This window comes from Galeopterus variegatus, unplaced genomic scaffold, assembly GCF_000696425.1.
Source record: "Galeopterus variegatus unplaced genomic scaffold, G_variegatus-3.0.2 Scaffold3451, whole genome shotgun sequence".
In the NCBI taxonomy this organism is placed as follows: Eukaryota; Metazoa; Chordata; class Mammalia; order Dermoptera; family Cynocephalidae; genus Galeopterus; species Galeopterus variegatus.
Window position 1 is genome coordinate 40,874 of NW_007729562.1, and position 18,222 is coordinate 59,095.

The window sequence follows — 18,222 nt, forward strand, 5'->3', positions numbered from 1 at the left end:
CCAGTGGGCGGTAACCGGTCTGTATGTGGGTTCCGAGCCCGCGGCGGGAGCGCCGCCACACTCGCAAGCGGCGCACTGTAGCAGTGCGCCACCGGGCCGGCCCCAACCCAAAGCATTATTAAACACAACTTGCTACTTTGGTACTTCCAAAAGAGTGTGCTACAGCAGTGCTATTCAAAGTGTGGTCTGCAGACCAGCTGTGATCGATGTGCAGGGAGACAGTACAAAATGGGAAATAAGCATGTAGAAACACGGCAATATGGCAGAATAATTTTATGTCTACTGAACCTAATAATGATAAAAAAAATCTGGGTTTGTACACTGTATATCTATTTTTAAAATTTCACTTTTCTAAAAACTCATTTTTATTGTATCTTACAAAAGTACTGGTCTGTGACAGATGAGGGAAAAAAACTAGTCCTTCCCCATAGTCTGAAACAGCACTGTAGCAGAGTGAGACAGGGTGATAGATCTTACAGAATTTAAAGATAGACAGACATTTATACAGCATATCTCTTCAGAAGTCTCTTTCCTCCCTTTTTACATGCTTAAAAGAGTAACATACTCAAAATTTCGGGAATCTGTATTAGAACACTCCAAAAGAATTTTAATATTATACCTGAATAATATTGGGTTTTCTGAAGGAAAAAGTTTTGTAGAGAGCACTGCCAGAGTATGGTCTTTATTTAAATAGTAACATTATTAAAAATGGAATTCTGAAAGAGGTTAAAAATTGGCAGTCTGGACAGAGACAGAACTACCTGGGAGAGTACTTGAATAAATAGCTGGCATTATTGACTCCCTTCTACAATCAGTTCTTGGAGACGGTGACAGTATGATGAACAGGCTAATGATTTACATCTTATCCTCTAATCTAATCATTTCCACCAAGCTGACAGATAGAAAAGAAGTTGTATTTTCCTTTCTGATTAATGAAGGTACTCTACTAACATATGAACAATGAGTTTAAGCAATATGATTTTAAAAAATGAAAACTTGCAAAGGGACAGATAACCTTGAAAATTAAACCATTTTGTTTAATAGAGGGAAAAAAAAATTTACCTCTCGAAGTGCTTCAGCATAAGAACTCATGTCTGTTAGAATGACCAATACGTGTTTCTCACATTGGTACGCCAGAAATTCGGCTGTGGTTAGTGCCAGGCGAGGAGTGATAATTCGCTCAATACTGAAAAAGAACATTAAGTCCTAGGTCACTCAGACCAAAAAGGTGAAAAAAAATGATTCTGGAAATAATAGTAGTTTCCCTTTTAAAGTTTTAAACAAATTAAGGAGAGTAAAGCAATTACTTCTTTAAAAATTCTTACGTAAGTCACAGTTTTATTATGTATTTATATAAGAATGACTTAGTGCTACAAAGTTAAATTGATTATTTTATAAATGCCCTATAATTTCTCAGAGCTGTTAACCTAGAAAAAACACATTGGAGAAACATATCTTCAAACATGCTGGGTATATTCTGGAATAGAAAATAGGATTAAAATCCGCAATACAAACCATAGCAAGCCATGAATGCACTCGGTGAGGGAAGGGTGAGAGAAGACTTTTATTGGCAAAAAGGGAGAGGTTCACATAAGCTGCTTGGAAACAGAGTTCACTGGTTTCAGACAAAGTCAGATTTGTCGTCAGTTCATTAGTTGAGATGCTGTTACTGGGCACTTCCTTCTCAGAGCTTCTTATCTGAATTACTGTTCTAAAGAATGTCTAGTGATAAGCCTTGTATAGAAACAAAGCAGGAGATGTGTGAAGGATGAGAAAGATGAGAAGGGATTTCTGATGGGTTTTAGAAAGTTCTCAGAAAACAGTTCTTATCTCAGACAAGCAAACATGAACTGTCCCCTCCTTTGTGCCTTTCCCAGCCCTATTTTGTCCAGGTCCAACAGAAAGTGAGTTCATCACCTTTCATAGAGCTATACAGTTTCTCAAGACTGAGGGGGAGGTCGGTGGTGCCGAGGGAAAGAGAGAGGGAAGAAATGGAAGCCAGATCTCTCAGGTGAGAGGAAAAATCACTTATGGAGCATCGACTGCATGCTAGGCATTTATGCACACGATCTCATTTAACACGTGCAACAACCCTGGGAGACGAGTGCTCTCTTTTACATTTTATGAGCTTCACAGCCTAAGTAATTTGCCCGACACCAAATAACTACCAAGAAGCAGGGCTGGAACTTAAATACAGGATTACCTCATTCCTAGGCCTGTATGCTTTCATTATAACATTTACCTGCCTAGTCTTACGTAACATTTTTGACCTTAAGTTTGGGTGAACAAAAAGAAATAGCTCTATTTACTCACGTTGGGTCATTAGCCAAGTTCAAAAAGAGGCAGACATTGTCCATTGAGCCATTTTCTTCAAAGTCAGATTTGAAGAACCGGGCAGTTTCCATGTTTACCTAAAAAGCAATGACTTTATCAGCACTGCGAGAAGAAAAATTCTCAACATTCATTTTTGATGAAGGCCAAGCTATGGATCTGAATTGTTCCTTCTTTTAAAGTTTCAAGTATCCAAAAAAATTTCCCAAAACCAACAGAGTAAAGTGCCTGCTTTAGGCATAAAGTGTATTATTTTTAAGTTTCAATCAAATGCTTAATTTTAATTCATTTTTTAGCTAAAATGCCAAGTTGAAACTTCTTTACCCAGAGATAAATTCAACTACATACATGTATACTACACTGTTCTAATAACACAAGTAATTAATTATATGTCATACTAAAACAGAAAAAATTTATACTTACACCCATAGCAGCAAATACAATTGCAAAATTTTCCTCACTGTAGTCTACTACATCTTTGGATTTCTTTACCAAACCAGCCTGGCGACAGATTTGAGCTGCAATCTGGTAAGGATTGTAGAAGAACTAAGTTGAATTCTAAAATAACATTTTTACAACAAAATAACTTTTATCCTAAATTTTTTGGAATTGTGATTACAAATGAAACTGTATGTTTTAGGGAACATACCCAACAAAACTATTCTGTATTTTTTGCAAAGGCATGCAAGGGTAAGCAAGAAGACAGATATGATGAATAAAGATTCAATGTAATTGAGTTATACAAACAATAACGTTGGCTATTTATTTTGAAAAACCTTTATCTGGTTTCTCAATAAGCAGTGATGCATTTAGAACTTCCTCCCTGTTACTTTTTAATATCAAACAGATCATAGTTCTCACCTCATTGTGTGGTAACCCAGCAGCAGAGAAGATAGGAATCTTCTGCCCCCTAGCAATACTGTTCATTCCATCTATGGCTGAAATACCAGTCTGAATCATCTCTTCTGGGTAGATTCGACACTGAGGATTGATTGGTTGACCTAAAGCATTTCCGAAAGGAAAAATTTTAATACACATTATTCACAAAGAAAGTAGAAATCAAATTAAATTAAAAATAAAAAGAACCAGAAGATAAGAATTATAGAAAGCATTTCTCTTTTTTTTTTTTTCCTTTTTGTCTTTTTTCGTGACCAGCAACGGATCGCAATCCTCAGTGTCGCGCCCGTACCGGACCGGGACCGGCAACGGGATCGCAACCCTCGGTGTTGCTCCCGCACCTCGCTCAGCCAGTGAGCGGCCGGTCTGTACGTGGGATCCAAACCCTCGACGGGAGCGCCGCTGCACTTCCCAAGTGGCGCACTGTAGCAGTGCACCACCGGGCCGGCCCGAAAGCATTTCTCTCTACTCTTAAAAAAATCAGTTTTTTTTTTTTTTTTTTAAAATCTGAAACTTGAAATGATTTCTTCCTTTAGTCTTTTATAGACTCTCAAAACATGGTAGCAGAACTCAAGCTCCTAAAGAAAAACAAAGGCACAGTGAATAAGAGAGAAATCCTAATCAAAGCCATGGTTTTACCATATACATTTCAGATATATCCTCGATATTTTACAATATCTTAAGATATCATATAAAATTTTAAACATTTCCAGGGGAAGTTAATTTATAAATAGTAAATAAAGTAACTTATAACCTACAGTGAGCATTAGTTATCTACTCAAAATGACATCACAAAAATCACTATCTGGCAAAGGTTCAAGACAGAGCCTATTCTCCCCAAAGCACAGAAATTCATTTACTGCTCCTACCCATGATATCCAGGAAGTCTTCGGCCAGTACAACAGGTCCTCTGTCAATGGGTTTTCCTGAGCCATTGAATACCCGACCTGGAAAACAGTTAACCAGACAGTACGGAGTAAACACTGACTTACAAATATTCATATATATTTTAGACTTTATGGAAATATGTTTAAAAGGAAACAGATCTCTGATCAGAACGAATAATAATATCCATTTACCAAGCATATCCTCAGACACTGGTGTTCGGAGAATATCCCCAGTAAACTCACAGGACGTTTTCTTGGCATCAATACCTGAAGTCCCCTCAAATACCTGTCAAGAAAAAGAATTAATCAGGATAAAAAAGTTTAGATCATGGGCACTTACATTTTATTTGTCTGTTAAACAGCCCTTGATAAGTAAAATACATAAATGTATACTATTTTTAATGTAATAAACAAAGAAATATTTATGGTGATGAACTAAATTATCAATCTTTAGACCAAGGGTCACACCGGCAGGCCAAATTTGAGAAGCAAGCTAAGAACATTTTTAACATTTTTAAAGGATTGCTTAAAAAAAAAGAAAAAAAATAAGAATATGCAAGAGACCTCATGAGACTCCACAAAGACTAAAAAATTTACTGTCTGGCCCTTTACAGAAATTTTGTCAACCTGTGCTCTAAACTATTTTTCAGGGGAACTTGTTATTTGAGAAAACCGTCATTTCTCATAATCAGATAACAATTTAAAGGAATAGACTCATATCATTTTGATTTCATCTCATAAGCAGTGAATTCTGCTCTTCATCTCTTTCCTTCCATGTTTCCATCTTTTCCTTCTATTTTATCCACTTAAACAAAGCCATTTTACCAGTGGAGTTATTGGACTAGAATGGATCTAGATAGCTGACACTGAGCAAGAAAATATACAATAATTTTTTCCCCTGCAGCCAGTAATCAATCTCCAAAGACACACAATAATCACTAGAAAAAAAACAAGTAATGTTCCTTATGGGTTTGTGATTAGGAAACAGTTCAACTGGTCTGGTTTTTAAAGCTTACACAATAATCACTAGAAAAAAACCAAGTAATGTTCCTTATGGGTTTGTGATTAGGAAACAGTTCAACTGGTCTGGTTTTTAAAGCGATGCTTACCTGAACCACTGCTTTGGAACCACTAACTTCTAGAACTTGCCCACTTCTCTTGGTGCCATCTGGTAATGTCAAATGGACAATCTCAGCATATCTGGGAAACTAGACAGCAAAAATAAAGGGTCAATAATCAACATTTTAAAAGCTCCCCAAATTGCTCTAAATGCTCTATCTCTACCATAGCGTGTATGCATGTGTGATCCACTCCCCAATACACACAGTTTATGATGAAAGAGTTTATAATATCCTCAGGTAATTTAAGTCCTTACAACACACAACATGGCCACATATACCAGCAAACACAGCATAAGGTACAGAGAAAAGGGTCATAAATCAATGAAAACATGGCAATTAAATTTTCTGCTTTTCCTCTGTGTTGATGTTTTAAAGTTTTGAGACCATAGAAAGGTACAGAAATTACAAATAACTATGTTCCCACCACTCAGAACTGACATTTGCTTTCTGGGCTGTGTGCGTGCCATCACCTGTATGCCAGGTGTGAAGATGGGAGGAGTGGAGGAAGAACTTAATGTTACTAAATAATAATTACCAGTATAATAAAATAATTCTCAAATCACCCCCTCAATCTAGTTCTCTTAACCAGATATGTATCTAATTCATTTTTACTATTTTAAAATACATGCCTCCAAAAATATAGTTTAGTGTTTTATTTACATAAATGGCAACATACTACATATATCACTCTGTAACTTGTTTTATTTGACATTATGCTTAACATTACATTACTATTTGTTGTTAATATTTACATTATTGACATAATTGAAAGATGCATCACTTTTCTATGTGATGGGGAGGGGTGAACACCTGCCAATTAAACTATGATGCACCATCATAAGGATTGTAATGCCCTTGGATTTTGGAGATGTTAAAATGTGAATAAATGGGCATCTTAGAATTAATGTTAAAACAGTTCAGATGCAGTTAAAAGAAGTCAAATGACTATACTACATTTTATTCAGTTGTTCTTCTACCAGTGGAGTGAGTTCAAGGTTGCTGCAAAATTTACACTAGCACAAACATGCTGCAATGCATTCTTGCATGCGGCTGCTCCTGCAAGTGTGCCTGAGTTTCCCCCTAAGGTATTTGGTGGGCTACATACAGGCTATGCCCATTTTCTGCCAAATTACTCTGCAAAAGAACTGTATTAATTTACAATCCCCCTAGCAGTATAAAAAAGGTACCCACTAATCCCATCTTTGCCAATCTTATATTTTTAAATTTAATTTTTGCCATTTTGATGAACTAAAAAATGGCATCGTTTTAGTTTGCTTTTTCCTGAGTTCTACTGATATTGAGCATCTTTTCATGCTCATTACTACTGCCCATTATTCATTCATGCTGGTATGACAACTCAAACCTCATTTCCTATGAATTGCTTATTAATATCCTTTCTTCACTTACCAAGTGAATCTGTATTTTCTTATTAATTTGTAGGACTTTTACAGATTCTGGAAATTAATTCTTTTGCATGTATCTTCTCCCAGTCCTGTTTCTTGTCTTTCAATTCTGTTTATGGTATCTTACCATACAAAAGTTTTAAAAGTTTTGAAACTGTTTATGTAATAAAATGAATTGTGGTCCTTTCTGATTTTTGCCTTGTGTGTCTTATTTAGGAAAACCTTCCAACCTGAATTCATAAAAATGGTCTTCTATGTTGTCTTCTAATAGGCTTGCTTCATTTTTCATGTTTAGGTCTTTAATCCACTTGGATTTATTTTTGGTATCTAGTTTTACTTTTCTCATTTTCATTCTTTTCCATATGGAAAACCAGTTGCCCCAACAATACTCTGAGTAGCATCAAGTGTCCCCATGGGCCCTGAAATGTTGCATTTATCAAGTCAAATTCTCATGTGTGAAGAGAGTTGGTTTACTGAGAAGAACATAAGCTTTTTCTAACTTAATCCATGAATGTGCTCAATTACACTGTTATATTTTTTAATATTAAATCATCTTTGTATTACTGGGATAAATTCTACCTTGTCATAATGTGATTTTTTTACATAGATATTTTTGCTGATACCTAACATGTGAATGTATTTATTAAGAATTTTAGTATCTGTTTATAAGTGAGAGTAGCTATATTTTTCTTTTCTAGTACTAACCTTTGATTTTGGAATCAAAGATATGCTAACTTCATAAAATGAGTTGGGTAAGCAGCCCATCACCTTCCTCTATTCTGATACAATTTGCATGAGATTTTCTCTTCTTTGATCTTACATATATGCTTTAAGTTAAAAACAAAAGGCCAAAACAAAACCAAAAAAACCCCATTCTAAATTTCATGGTATAAACCAATTCTTCTTACAACTACATAAAACTTATTTATCAGTTTTTCCTCACCTGGAGCTACACTCCAAAGTAACATTCAATGAAACATTTTTTTTTTAGTTCTCTTGAAATTAATTCTTCAGAGATGTTTTCTAAATCTTCCCCACTACTGTATCTCACAGCATCCTGATGCACCTTTCACAGCACTTACTAATTACACAGTTATGTGTCTATCTGCTTCTCCACTGCACTACACTTCGCTGGGCGAGGGCCCATTCTCATTGTTTACATTCCACTTTCTGTGCTGTGCTCAACACTTAACACATTGGAACTCAAATATTTTTTGAGCTGTTTAATAGTACACTTACTAATATAAAAATTTTATCTTTTTAAAATATGAGCCAAAAAATTTTAACAAAGAATATGGGGGGGGAGAAGAAATAAAAGATAAACAAATAAGGCTTCCTAATATTTTACTCAAAAAATAGAAGTGTACACTGTTCTTTCACAAAACGTTTATGGGCACATGCCTAAATCTTGCACAACCTGAGTGGGCTATATTGAGGCTTTGAATCAATCTGCAGATTAGTATATGAAACTCACCAGGAGGTAAACTTGCTAGGCTTTATCTCAAGATTATTTTGTATAAGTAACCTGTCATCGACAAAAATATTATCTCAGTAATAAAGCTGAAGAGACAATGCACTTTACCCTTTCTTTTAAGAAACGTTTCTCAGTTTAGTTTCTGCTTTGAGGGGGGTCACATGCCAAACACACACCCATCATTAACTTCTGTCAACAAACTAGTAATTATGTGCCTCTCCCCTGACCCACCCCAATAACACCAATGTAGAATTACTGTTCTAGAAAGCATATTATATAAATTACTTTCTCTGAAGATATTTTGATCATAGAGCTGAGGCAGGAATCTTAGCCCAGGGTATCCAATTACAGACTATACTCTATGCCTCTCTAAGATGATAATACCAGTGTTTATAATTCTTGAGTATAAGTATGGCTAAAAAAGTAACATGTAACTAAAGATCCTTACAACAAACTGAATAAGTAAAAACTGTGCTTTAGGGTTTTAGTCACTATTGAGATAATCTGTTCTCGTCAGGCCCTCAAAGATAAAAGTAGCATTGTTTGTTCACTCAAGAGCTTAAAATTTAGTAGAGAAGATAGGACAAATGGATAAAAAATAACTATAACACATGGCAGTCTATGACAAGGGCTATAAAACACCATATATCTGAATAGCATCCTGCAGGTTATAAAATGCACTCGTAAGTATTACTGCTGTTGTTTTTCCTCTTAATAAACCTATTAGGCAGAACTGACTTTTTTTTTCATTTTTTTCTTTTTATTTTGCAGGCTAGGGACTCACACAGAATCCACAGTAGTTCCAGTATTGAAATCTGATCTTCTGATTTGCAGTCTAAAACTCCTGTCCCCTATATAGCACTGACATTTAAACCAAAGAATGGCTTAAAAATTATAACAAAAATTTAAAGTGTACTAAACAGGGCTTAATGCCACATTTTTAACTACATAAACAGTCAGACCCTAACACATAGTGGTATTACCTTAACGTGATCCAAGATCACAAGTGGGCCATTGACTCCCGATACTGTCTTGTATGCTGGAAAGAAACACAGAAGAGTCAGCTTTAGACAAATAGCACAAAAGCCCAAACTGACTCTCCGGTATTATCAAAAAACATCCCTCTGCTTTATCACACCTATTATAATATGGCACACTCAAACAGCTACATTTTTCAATGAATTTATAAAATATGCCTATGCCTGTACAACTTTTCATGATCCAACATCTAGCAAAAAACATTTTGAATCCTTACTATGAGTAAGTCATTGTTCTATATACCTGGGATACAAAATCAAGGCACAGAGGGGCAGACCCTGCCTGCCTTCAAAAGTTCATAGTCTCAGGGGGAAGGGAGGGGGTGGAGAGGAATGGGTAAAGAGGCATGAAGATCAAGTACAATGTATTTTGAGAAGTAAAATAAAAAAAAAAAAAATTTAAAAAAGAGAGAATCATTCAGTCTGTGTTTCAGCAAGTCCAGTAAATGAGAGTTCAATGCCACACACTGAGCAATTCATTTTTCACCCAACTATACTTGTGTTGAAAATTGAGTAAAAAAAAAAAAAATTTAAAAAAGAGAGAATCATTCAGTCTGTGTTTCAGCAAGTCCAGTAAATGAGATTTCAATGCCACACACTGAGCAATTCATTTTTCACCCAACTATACTTGTGTTGAAAATTGAGTCAAACCTGCCTCCTTATATTTTAATTCATCAATGTCAGTTCTTCTAGAAGAACTCTCAAGAAAAAGATGAATTTCCTTTCCATGTGACAACCATTCAAACTCTCTAAGACTTCACTGTCCAATACACTAGGCTCTAGCTACAAGGTAGCTACTTGGGCACTTAAAACGTGATTGGTCAATATTGAGGTGTGCTAAAGGTGTAAAATGCAATTAGTTCAAAAACAAAGAGTGTAAAATCTCTCATTAATATTTTTAATGGATTACATGCTGAAATATTTTTAATATATTAAATAAAATACGTTATTAAAGTTTTAAAAAGTTCATAGTCTCATGTAGGGAAGGGGGTTAGAAAGTGATGAGATAAGGGCTCTAACTGAGGTGTGCAGAGGTTTATGTAAGCAAAAACAATAATAGGTCTTCCTCAGAGAGAAAAGGAAAAGCTTTATAGAGGAGGCAGCACTCAGCTAGGAAGACGAGGAAGAGAAAGGGAATCCTTAATAACTTTAAGCAGAAGTGACAAAACTCAGGAAGAAATCTGAGAAAACAGAGCCTGTAAGATAAAAGCCATGATTAAGTGGTGTCATAAAAAACTAGGGGAAAAGAGATTTGTGAAGAAGGGAGTGGACAATGGAAAGAAAGCCCAGGGGACAAATAAGATAAGAAAAGTATCCTTTTAAAAACAAGACAAATGTTACCGCCAGGTTTGAGACTGATATTTTCCACTGCAAAGTATGCCTTAGGAGTAAGCTGCTAGTCTACTCTGTAAGGTACTACCCAACTCATTTTAGAAAGGAGGTGGCCATTGTTCAACCCCACTGCACCTTCCTCACAAGTGTAATGGTAATCAGGTATAAAACAGAACACTCAGGAAGAGTAATTCTAACAGACAACTTCAAAATTCACTAAATTTCATAATGAGGACTGCTGAAAAAAATACGTAACATGCATTTTTGAAGAAAACTTACTACAAGGCCTAAAACTATTTATTATGAAGCTGCCAACTAATTGGGAATTTTTCACTTGCATGATTCTTTTGAGGTCTTATAATGAGCTTGGACAGTGATTTCTGGTGTATACTCCCAAGAATGAGGAAACCATTTAATAACCAGTCTGTCCACTAAAGGGGCTTTGGAATTTAAAACCACAATTCCTTCAGTCTAAGACCAGGAAGCAAGCATCCTGGTACAAATGCTGAGACAGAGCAGGCAAACACCATCAAGAACCTCCATCCTTCATAATAATAAGATATTTAAATCTCGACTTCAAATATTTGCTTGAATATATCAGAAACTGTTATTGTCTCAACAGAAGCCCCCAAACTGAGTTTTTGTTTTGCTTTGTTTTTTTTTCCTTTTTAACCTTAGATAAAAGGCAAGTCACAGTTAAAAAAAAAACAACTAAGCTACTTGAATGGATAATGTAAACAGATTAATCATGACCATAAGACTACTACAAAGACTCCATTTGTCACATTTTCTGCCACTTTTATGAAAATTCTTCCCATTTTAAAATAATCTAATACTCTTTAAAAAATATATAATTCTGACCTTTTAAAAAATTTCTTCATTGTTCTCATTTTAAAAGATTCCAACCATTCTGTTTTTCAATGACTTTCTAAAATTGTTATGTGGAAATGGAAAGTGAGCTACATTAAAAATATAGAAACATAGATCTTTCTAAAACCTTAACCTAAACAGTTGGGGGTGGGGTAGGGGATCTAGTTTTGAGATTTATAATAAACTCTACTTTGAATAAAAAGCAACATCAATAAAATCCATCAGGTTCTTGAAATTCCCCTTACTTTTTAAACAAGATTTTATTTCCTTTGAACTTCTAATCTCTACAACAACGATGCTTCAGAATCTCATGTTTAAAATGAAAGCTCATTCCAAACTATGAAATTTTGCCAGTCACAAGAAAAAGCATGACCAAGAAAAATAAACACTAGTCATAGCTTTTCCTGCAAACAGTGAATCAAGTTGACTTCTGCTACAGAAGACAAGATTCTACTTCATCAAAAGAAGAGTCTTTAAATTTGCAGCAATGTACATATAGCCTTTTAAAAAGCCAGTAAGTAAACATGCAAATTAGTTGATTAACACCAATACCACCGACACACTTACTGAGTACTTGTCAGGAATTCTCATTTAATGTCTATAACAGACCATGAGTTAACTATTATTATTCCAAGTTTTAGGAGAGAAAATTTATTCTCAAAGAAATTAAGTAACTTGCCCAAGGATCCAAACCTAAATAGTCTGACTCCAGAGCTACTTGTTCTTCACTGCAGACCAAATTCTAAAACTGAACTGCTCCTTTTTGTGTGGTGTGGTACACTCTTGTTGCAAGAATTATGTAGCCATGCCACCCAAAAATAATTTCACGAGTCTGCAATGTTAGCTATGAAAAATAGGTTATTTTTATTATTTAATGCATCAGGCGGTACTTCCCTAGTGTCCACATTTTGTCACTACTGCAAAACAATCTTTCTGCAGTGGAGTCATAACCACTGGAAGAGTTTAAGCAGAGAAGAGAGTATCTGATGGAGGTGCTTCAGCAGTTTTCCCTCACTGGAAAGCACAAGAAACACGACACTTCCAATACAAACCAGAGGTTAAAAATGCTTGGTTTTAATTAAACTGACATATAAAAACTAAGCTAATAGAGTTGGCCATTAGCTCAGTTGGTTAGAGAGTGGTGCTGATAACACCACAAGGTCCACGGTTCAATCCCTGTAGCAGCCAGCAAAACAAAACAAAACAAAACAAAACTAAGCTAATAAATGTTATAACTACCCAATTCAAACCCCCCACCGCCCCCACCAAAAATACTACCAAACTTAATATTTGGAGAGTGCTGCATGCTTTTACAGATCATTTTCAGATAGGCTATCTGATTCTATCTTCACAAAATGTTATGAGGTACGCATGGCTGAAACAGTCTCACTTTACATTTATGAAACTAAGGCCCTGAGAAGTTTCCTACTAAGTGGGGCAGCCAGGCTTGTAAATGTTTTTTTCCCCCTTTAATTCTAAGATTGTTACTCTATGACACTATAACATTTCTGAACTTTAGTCCCCAGTATAATTTAAAAATATGGAGATCACACAGTTCCTAGTACTTGGAGCTACAAGTAGGTACTAGAAGACTATTTATATACAAACTATAGCTCTCTTCCATGGTAACAAAATTACTTGAAAAGAAAGTGGAGCAGAGAACACTACCTTTTATCCCTTGACAATATTTATTCAGCCTTCCTTATTACTGCCATTAAAAACCCAAAGCAGAGACATCAGTTTAGAGTACACCGTCAAAGACATTAAGCTGCTCTTCAAAAAAGTCAAAACGCATTCATAAATTACATATTTCTATTTACCAAAATAATGACCACTCTTCTCTTGAAAATTTCCAAATGAACAAGAACTTGAGTCCATAGGTAGGTGTACAGAGGATGATCAGAATTTCTGGCAACATAACAGCTGACAACATAACAGACATATGCTTACGTTACATACTTAACGCATTTTACAACCTAAACATCTTATCTTTGATTCTGAACTATCAAGCAGGAAATAAATATTTATGGAGTAACATTTAAAAACCAAAATCTACAAAGGTTTCAAGGATCACATATTCTGTCAGATGACATCCTCTTCCTCTTGCAGAATGAGAGATTGTTCAGCACTACTAACGCCACTTAATGATTGTGAAATATTCAAAGAGAAGATTTTACAACCATTGCACAATAGAGTCCTAGTCCTTTCGTGTCTTCCTTATAAGCAAAACAAAATCCCAGAGCAATCTCCTTCTATTGTGCAAGAACAGTAGAGACCCACAGCCTGAACAGCGAGCACTTAGAACTTCAAGTTCTAGAAGAAAGGCGAGAAGATTCCTTTATTTAACTTTCTGCTGGGGCTAGCTCTACTTTATAATGTAAGAAACTTAAGTGAGTTGATCTAGGGTCTCAAGAAAAATAGAGATCATTGAATTCAAAATATGCAGCATCTAACAACTATGTATATTATAGATACCTGCTCAAAGTTTAAAAGAAAATCAAACTCAAGTGCTCAAAATTACTTACTAATTTCAAGTCTGAATATCTTACCTTCCATTTCTTTTAAATAACCCTATAATTTTGAAGTTGTTTTTAAATAGGATCTAATTTGTACAAACTGCCAATATTACCCTATTCCTTCCTTCAAAAAATACACATTAACTATAACATACCACCTTAGATGGTATCATCATTATTAATTACAAAAATTAAAAGGTTGATCAATATTTATTCAAAAGCAATTAAAACTGTTAACTAGAATTAAAAATGTAGCAAAATAGGAAAAAGATGATAATCAAATGCAGTTAGTTGTTAGCTTAAGAATGATATCATTTATGCTTTTTGGAATAACCCAGACACATGAAGGAAACTCAACTAGGTATTCCAACTCTCTACTCATCCATGTTAAGAATCTATGCCCTAAACTATTAGAACAATGGGTTTAAATGAAAGTTATTCAACAATTACAAGACACCTTCTATGTGTCAGGCACTGTGCTAGACACTGGAGATACAAAAAGGATCCCTGACCTCTAAAGGTTCAGTTTTAAACACTATGATGCAACAGTTTTGTCAGGAAGAATCTCATCTGGATAACTTTTTCAGTCACTGACTTAGCACACACAAAACGCTGAGAAATCATACTTATCTCCCTTAAGAGCTTATAATCTTAACGATTACTGTACTCTTTAAACAATGTCATTTTTTTAGTTGATACTTTCTGGATTGACATCGAATGATTAATTTATACAGAAAGTGACTACCGCACCCTCAATAACCTTCTAGAGGTACCACTAATGTCTATCTGTTCTGCCCAAAGAAAAGCAAAACATACAAATGCAATTTATAAAAGACAATTTGTAATTATTAGGTATAAGTTTATTGCCAAAGTTTACGTAAGAATGCAACATCTGTCAATTTCCTGAAACATTTACTTCACCTCATACAACCCCCCAACAAGCATTCTCTAATTCCAACAAATCCCACTGTAAAAGGCCCATCTCAGCAATCCACAGAATCAAATGTGTTCTTCCTCATGCTGCAGTGCTATCACATGACCCAGTGACAGATCAGGATGGGATTAGTCAGGCTGGAGAGCGCCCAGACGATAACCCTTCCTCTGAAATTCCTTTTAACCAATGAGCCGCCCACAAATAAGCACTTTGGCAATTAACCAGTGCAAACGCAGTCTCAGCACTTAGGGAAACATCAGGTGCTTTCCCAAGTTTTTAAAAAGGCTCATCTCCAGTTCCTAAGGAAGCTGAGGTTTGATGCTACACAACTGTACTCTTTAGTAATCAAGAACCATTTCTTCCGGAACTGCTGAGATGTCCACTTAAGGCCTTTTCATAATCGCAACACTTAAACAAGCCTATGCATATGTGTATATTATGCATATATGCTACATATGGGCAAAGCTGTTTGGCTTCCCCTAAAGAATCAAGTTTGGTTAACTGGTCAGTAAATGAGGAGGCAACAGCAGAAAAAAGGCCCAGCGAATTAAGAAACTCAGATTTTTAGTTCCTGCTCTAGCAATAATTAGGTGTCTGAAGCTTGGCAAGTCCTACTCCTCCCAGAACCTTAGGCTTCTCCCCTGTAAAATGAGAGGGTCAGACTAGATGACTGCAGGGTACTTTTCAGCCGTAGCGTTCTCTGATACCTAGGCGTCCTCTCGCGGAGCAGCCCTTCCACCGAACAAGCCGCATCTCCCTGTGGCTGTGGGCCTGACCTCCATCCACGAAAGGCCTGACCAAATGAAGTCGGGGAAGATTAATATCGGAATGACAAGAAGTGGCTCTCAGAGGCAAAAAGCAAGTGCCTGGCAATGCTCCAATAGGCACCCACCAACCCCAGGAAAAACTTCCCGCTGGTGCTCTTGCCCTCGGCCCGCCAACGTCAGAAAAATGTAAGGTATATGCAAGTCTCCTTCTAGAGAGACACGTGGGTCAGGGTCGGGGGGGATGCGGAAGAGAAAACCAAATGCCACCCCCCACCCTCTGGCTGAGCAGGTGAGCGGGAGCGAAGGGCTAGGCTGAAGAGCACAGGCGAGCTACGTCTTGCTCTGATACTCACTGAGGCGAGGCTGGGAAATGTAGTTCCGGGCAACTGCCAGCGCCTGCTCCCGAGCTCCCAGCCCCGGCCCGCTGGTGGACACGGGCAGCTCCGGCGCGGCCCCGTTCACGATCCCCCGCATTGCCCGCAGCGCCATCTTGTCTCCTCCGTCCCGACTGGCCCCGCAGCAGGGCCGCGCAGGCGCAGATATACCAGGGTGTCCCGTGCACCCGGCTCCGCCCATGCGCGCTGCGGAGCCTCAGCTTCGCCCCGCCCTCTTCGCCGCTCGCCTCCCCCAGCCTCGTGACCCGGCTCCGCGGCGTGGGCGGGGCCGAGCGCGCGCGCCTAGAGGAGCTGACCAGCGTGCTGGGCGGGCGGGCGCGGGCCCGCGAGAGGGAAAGAGGAAGCAGAGAGGGGCCCGGAGAGCAAGGCTGGCCTGCAGCGGGGGAGAGGCGAAGGGAGGAAGAAGAGACGCAGAGGAAGGCGGGAGGGGAAGGAAGGAAGGCAAACGTGCAAGGAAAGGTCAACTGATGTCCACTGTGGAGTGGCATTTCATGACATTGAGTGAAGAGAACTCAAGCGAAGACAGCCACTTTGCAGAGAAACACAAAACCTATTCCAGTGATTATTAACATGGGGTACTATGTGCCATTCATTTATTTCACTTTACTATCTTCCTACCCAATTCATTCTCTCACGTGAATTCAACAAACATACGCTTGGCTGGTTTGAGGGCTCGGGGAACGGCGTGGACGTCTAAAAGGAACAGTTTTGCAAACTGTTCAAGGGATGTATGCAGCTGGCTGTGGAATATGATAGCCCAGGCTTGAAGCCTGAGCGTTGAATTGACTGTGGTGAGAAGGGAGAGAGGAGCTTTTCTGGTTTGGGGGGAGGAAAAGAAAAACTGCTGTGTTCTGGGATCTGTTATGTTTCCTGAGAAATATTCAGAATGAGGTTTCTATTGGACTGTATGTAAATACCCAAGGAGAAGGTATCTGGGCTGCACTGAGATAACATTTGTGACTTACCATCATGTCAGCAAAATGGGAATGAAAAAGACAAACTAGAGTGCGTAGGGTGGGAAGATGCTAACAGCCAACTTTTAAGGGATCGCTAAGATTAGAAAATGGGCGAAGGAAGTGTATCCTGCAATCAAACGTGAAATGATGTTAGAGTTTGAGAGAATCCAGGCCATCTGTTTGGGCGGCCAAAAGAAGAGAGGATTTTGAGGAAGGACCGTTGTATAATGTTCTGAAGAAAAGGCAAGTAATAGGAGAACTAAAGTATCCATTGTATTTGGCCATCAGAAGACCGTTGTGATATGATGGGGAGATAGATGCCTGACGGAGGAACTTAAACTTTTTTACATAGAAGGAAATTTTAGGGTTTGAACTGTACGTAATAATATAGTGATATACTACAAATGATGTGAACATTATTCAGTTATTTAGAGTCTATTTCGTGTGCATCTCATTTCCATGCTCTTTGATGTAAATGGCCACAGCCCCCTTGTACCACACCACTGAAGCAAACGTTCTTTAATTATGAATGATATTGTGCAGTATTTAGTATATTTTCCAGTTAAAGAAAAGAAAGGCAAAATAATGAGACACGATTTTGTTTTAATTCATGAGTCTAACTATAATTTTTATGTTTAACTAATATCCAAAGTTGGCAAGAGTAAAACGAAACAGAAATTTTCATACTTTATTGATAAGACCATGATTAGTATGATATTTAGAGTAACAATTTGGTGGTATGTCACTCAGATATTTCTCTGCTAGGAACTTACCTTATCCTTAGAGAAAAAACTATGTATATATACTCAGTATATGTGACAAATATTTTCAATTATATATGATACATTATATCAACATTATATAGCATATATTATGTGTGTATATATGTATGTACATATATAGAGAAGGAATTGGCTCAGAATTGTCTCACATGATTATGTATAATGATCTATATACATATACATGTATATATACACACAGATATTCATTGAACCATTTTTGTAATAGCAAAAACCTAGAAATAATCATTCATAAGTTATAGCCTATCTAGTCAAAGGTATTCCTCAGCCTTTCAAAAAGAATTCAGTGGAACCTTAAGTATTAATATATTTTTTTAATCTCTAAGACACATTATTAAGTTTAAAATAAGAAAGCAATTACAAAATGCTATGTAGAGTAGCTTAATTTGTGTACATTTATATATATTGTACATATACATGAGAGGGAAATTTTACCTTTAATAACCTTTCTATGCAGTTTCAACTCCTTAACGTGTTTATACTGAATTTTTTCAATACAATG

At 37.0% G+C, this 18,222-nt stretch overlaps 1 protein-coding gene across 1 annotated transcript in view; it reads right to left on the reverse strand.

Moving 5' to 3' along the window:
- Nucleotides 1–16,275, reverse strand: part of ATP6V1B2 (ATPase, H+ transporting, lysosomal 56/58kDa, V1 subunit B2) — a 24,089-nt gene extending 7,814 nt beyond the window's left edge. Inside the window, exons 1-9 of the mRNA XM_008585087.1 lie at nucleotides 15,923–16,275; nucleotides 9,097–9,152; nucleotides 5,225–5,323; nucleotides 4,308–4,401; nucleotides 4,098–4,175; nucleotides 3,193–3,332; nucleotides 2,755–2,856; nucleotides 2,314–2,411; nucleotides 1,063–1,186 (exon numbers count right to left, since the gene is read on the reverse strand). Coding sequence (XP_008583309.1) covers nucleotides 1,063–1,186; nucleotides 2,314–2,411; nucleotides 2,755–2,856; nucleotides 3,193–3,332; nucleotides 4,098–4,175; nucleotides 4,308–4,401; nucleotides 5,225–5,323; nucleotides 9,097–9,152; nucleotides 15,923–16,145 — 1,014 coding nt within the window. The 5' untranslated portion in view covers nucleotides 16,146–16,275. The remainder of the gene's footprint in view (nucleotides 1–1,062; nucleotides 1,187–2,313; nucleotides 2,412–2,754; nucleotides 2,857–3,192; nucleotides 3,333–4,097; nucleotides 4,176–4,307; nucleotides 4,402–5,224; nucleotides 5,324–9,096; nucleotides 9,153–15,922) is intronic.
- Nucleotides 16,276–18,222: the final 1,947 nt, after the last annotated feature.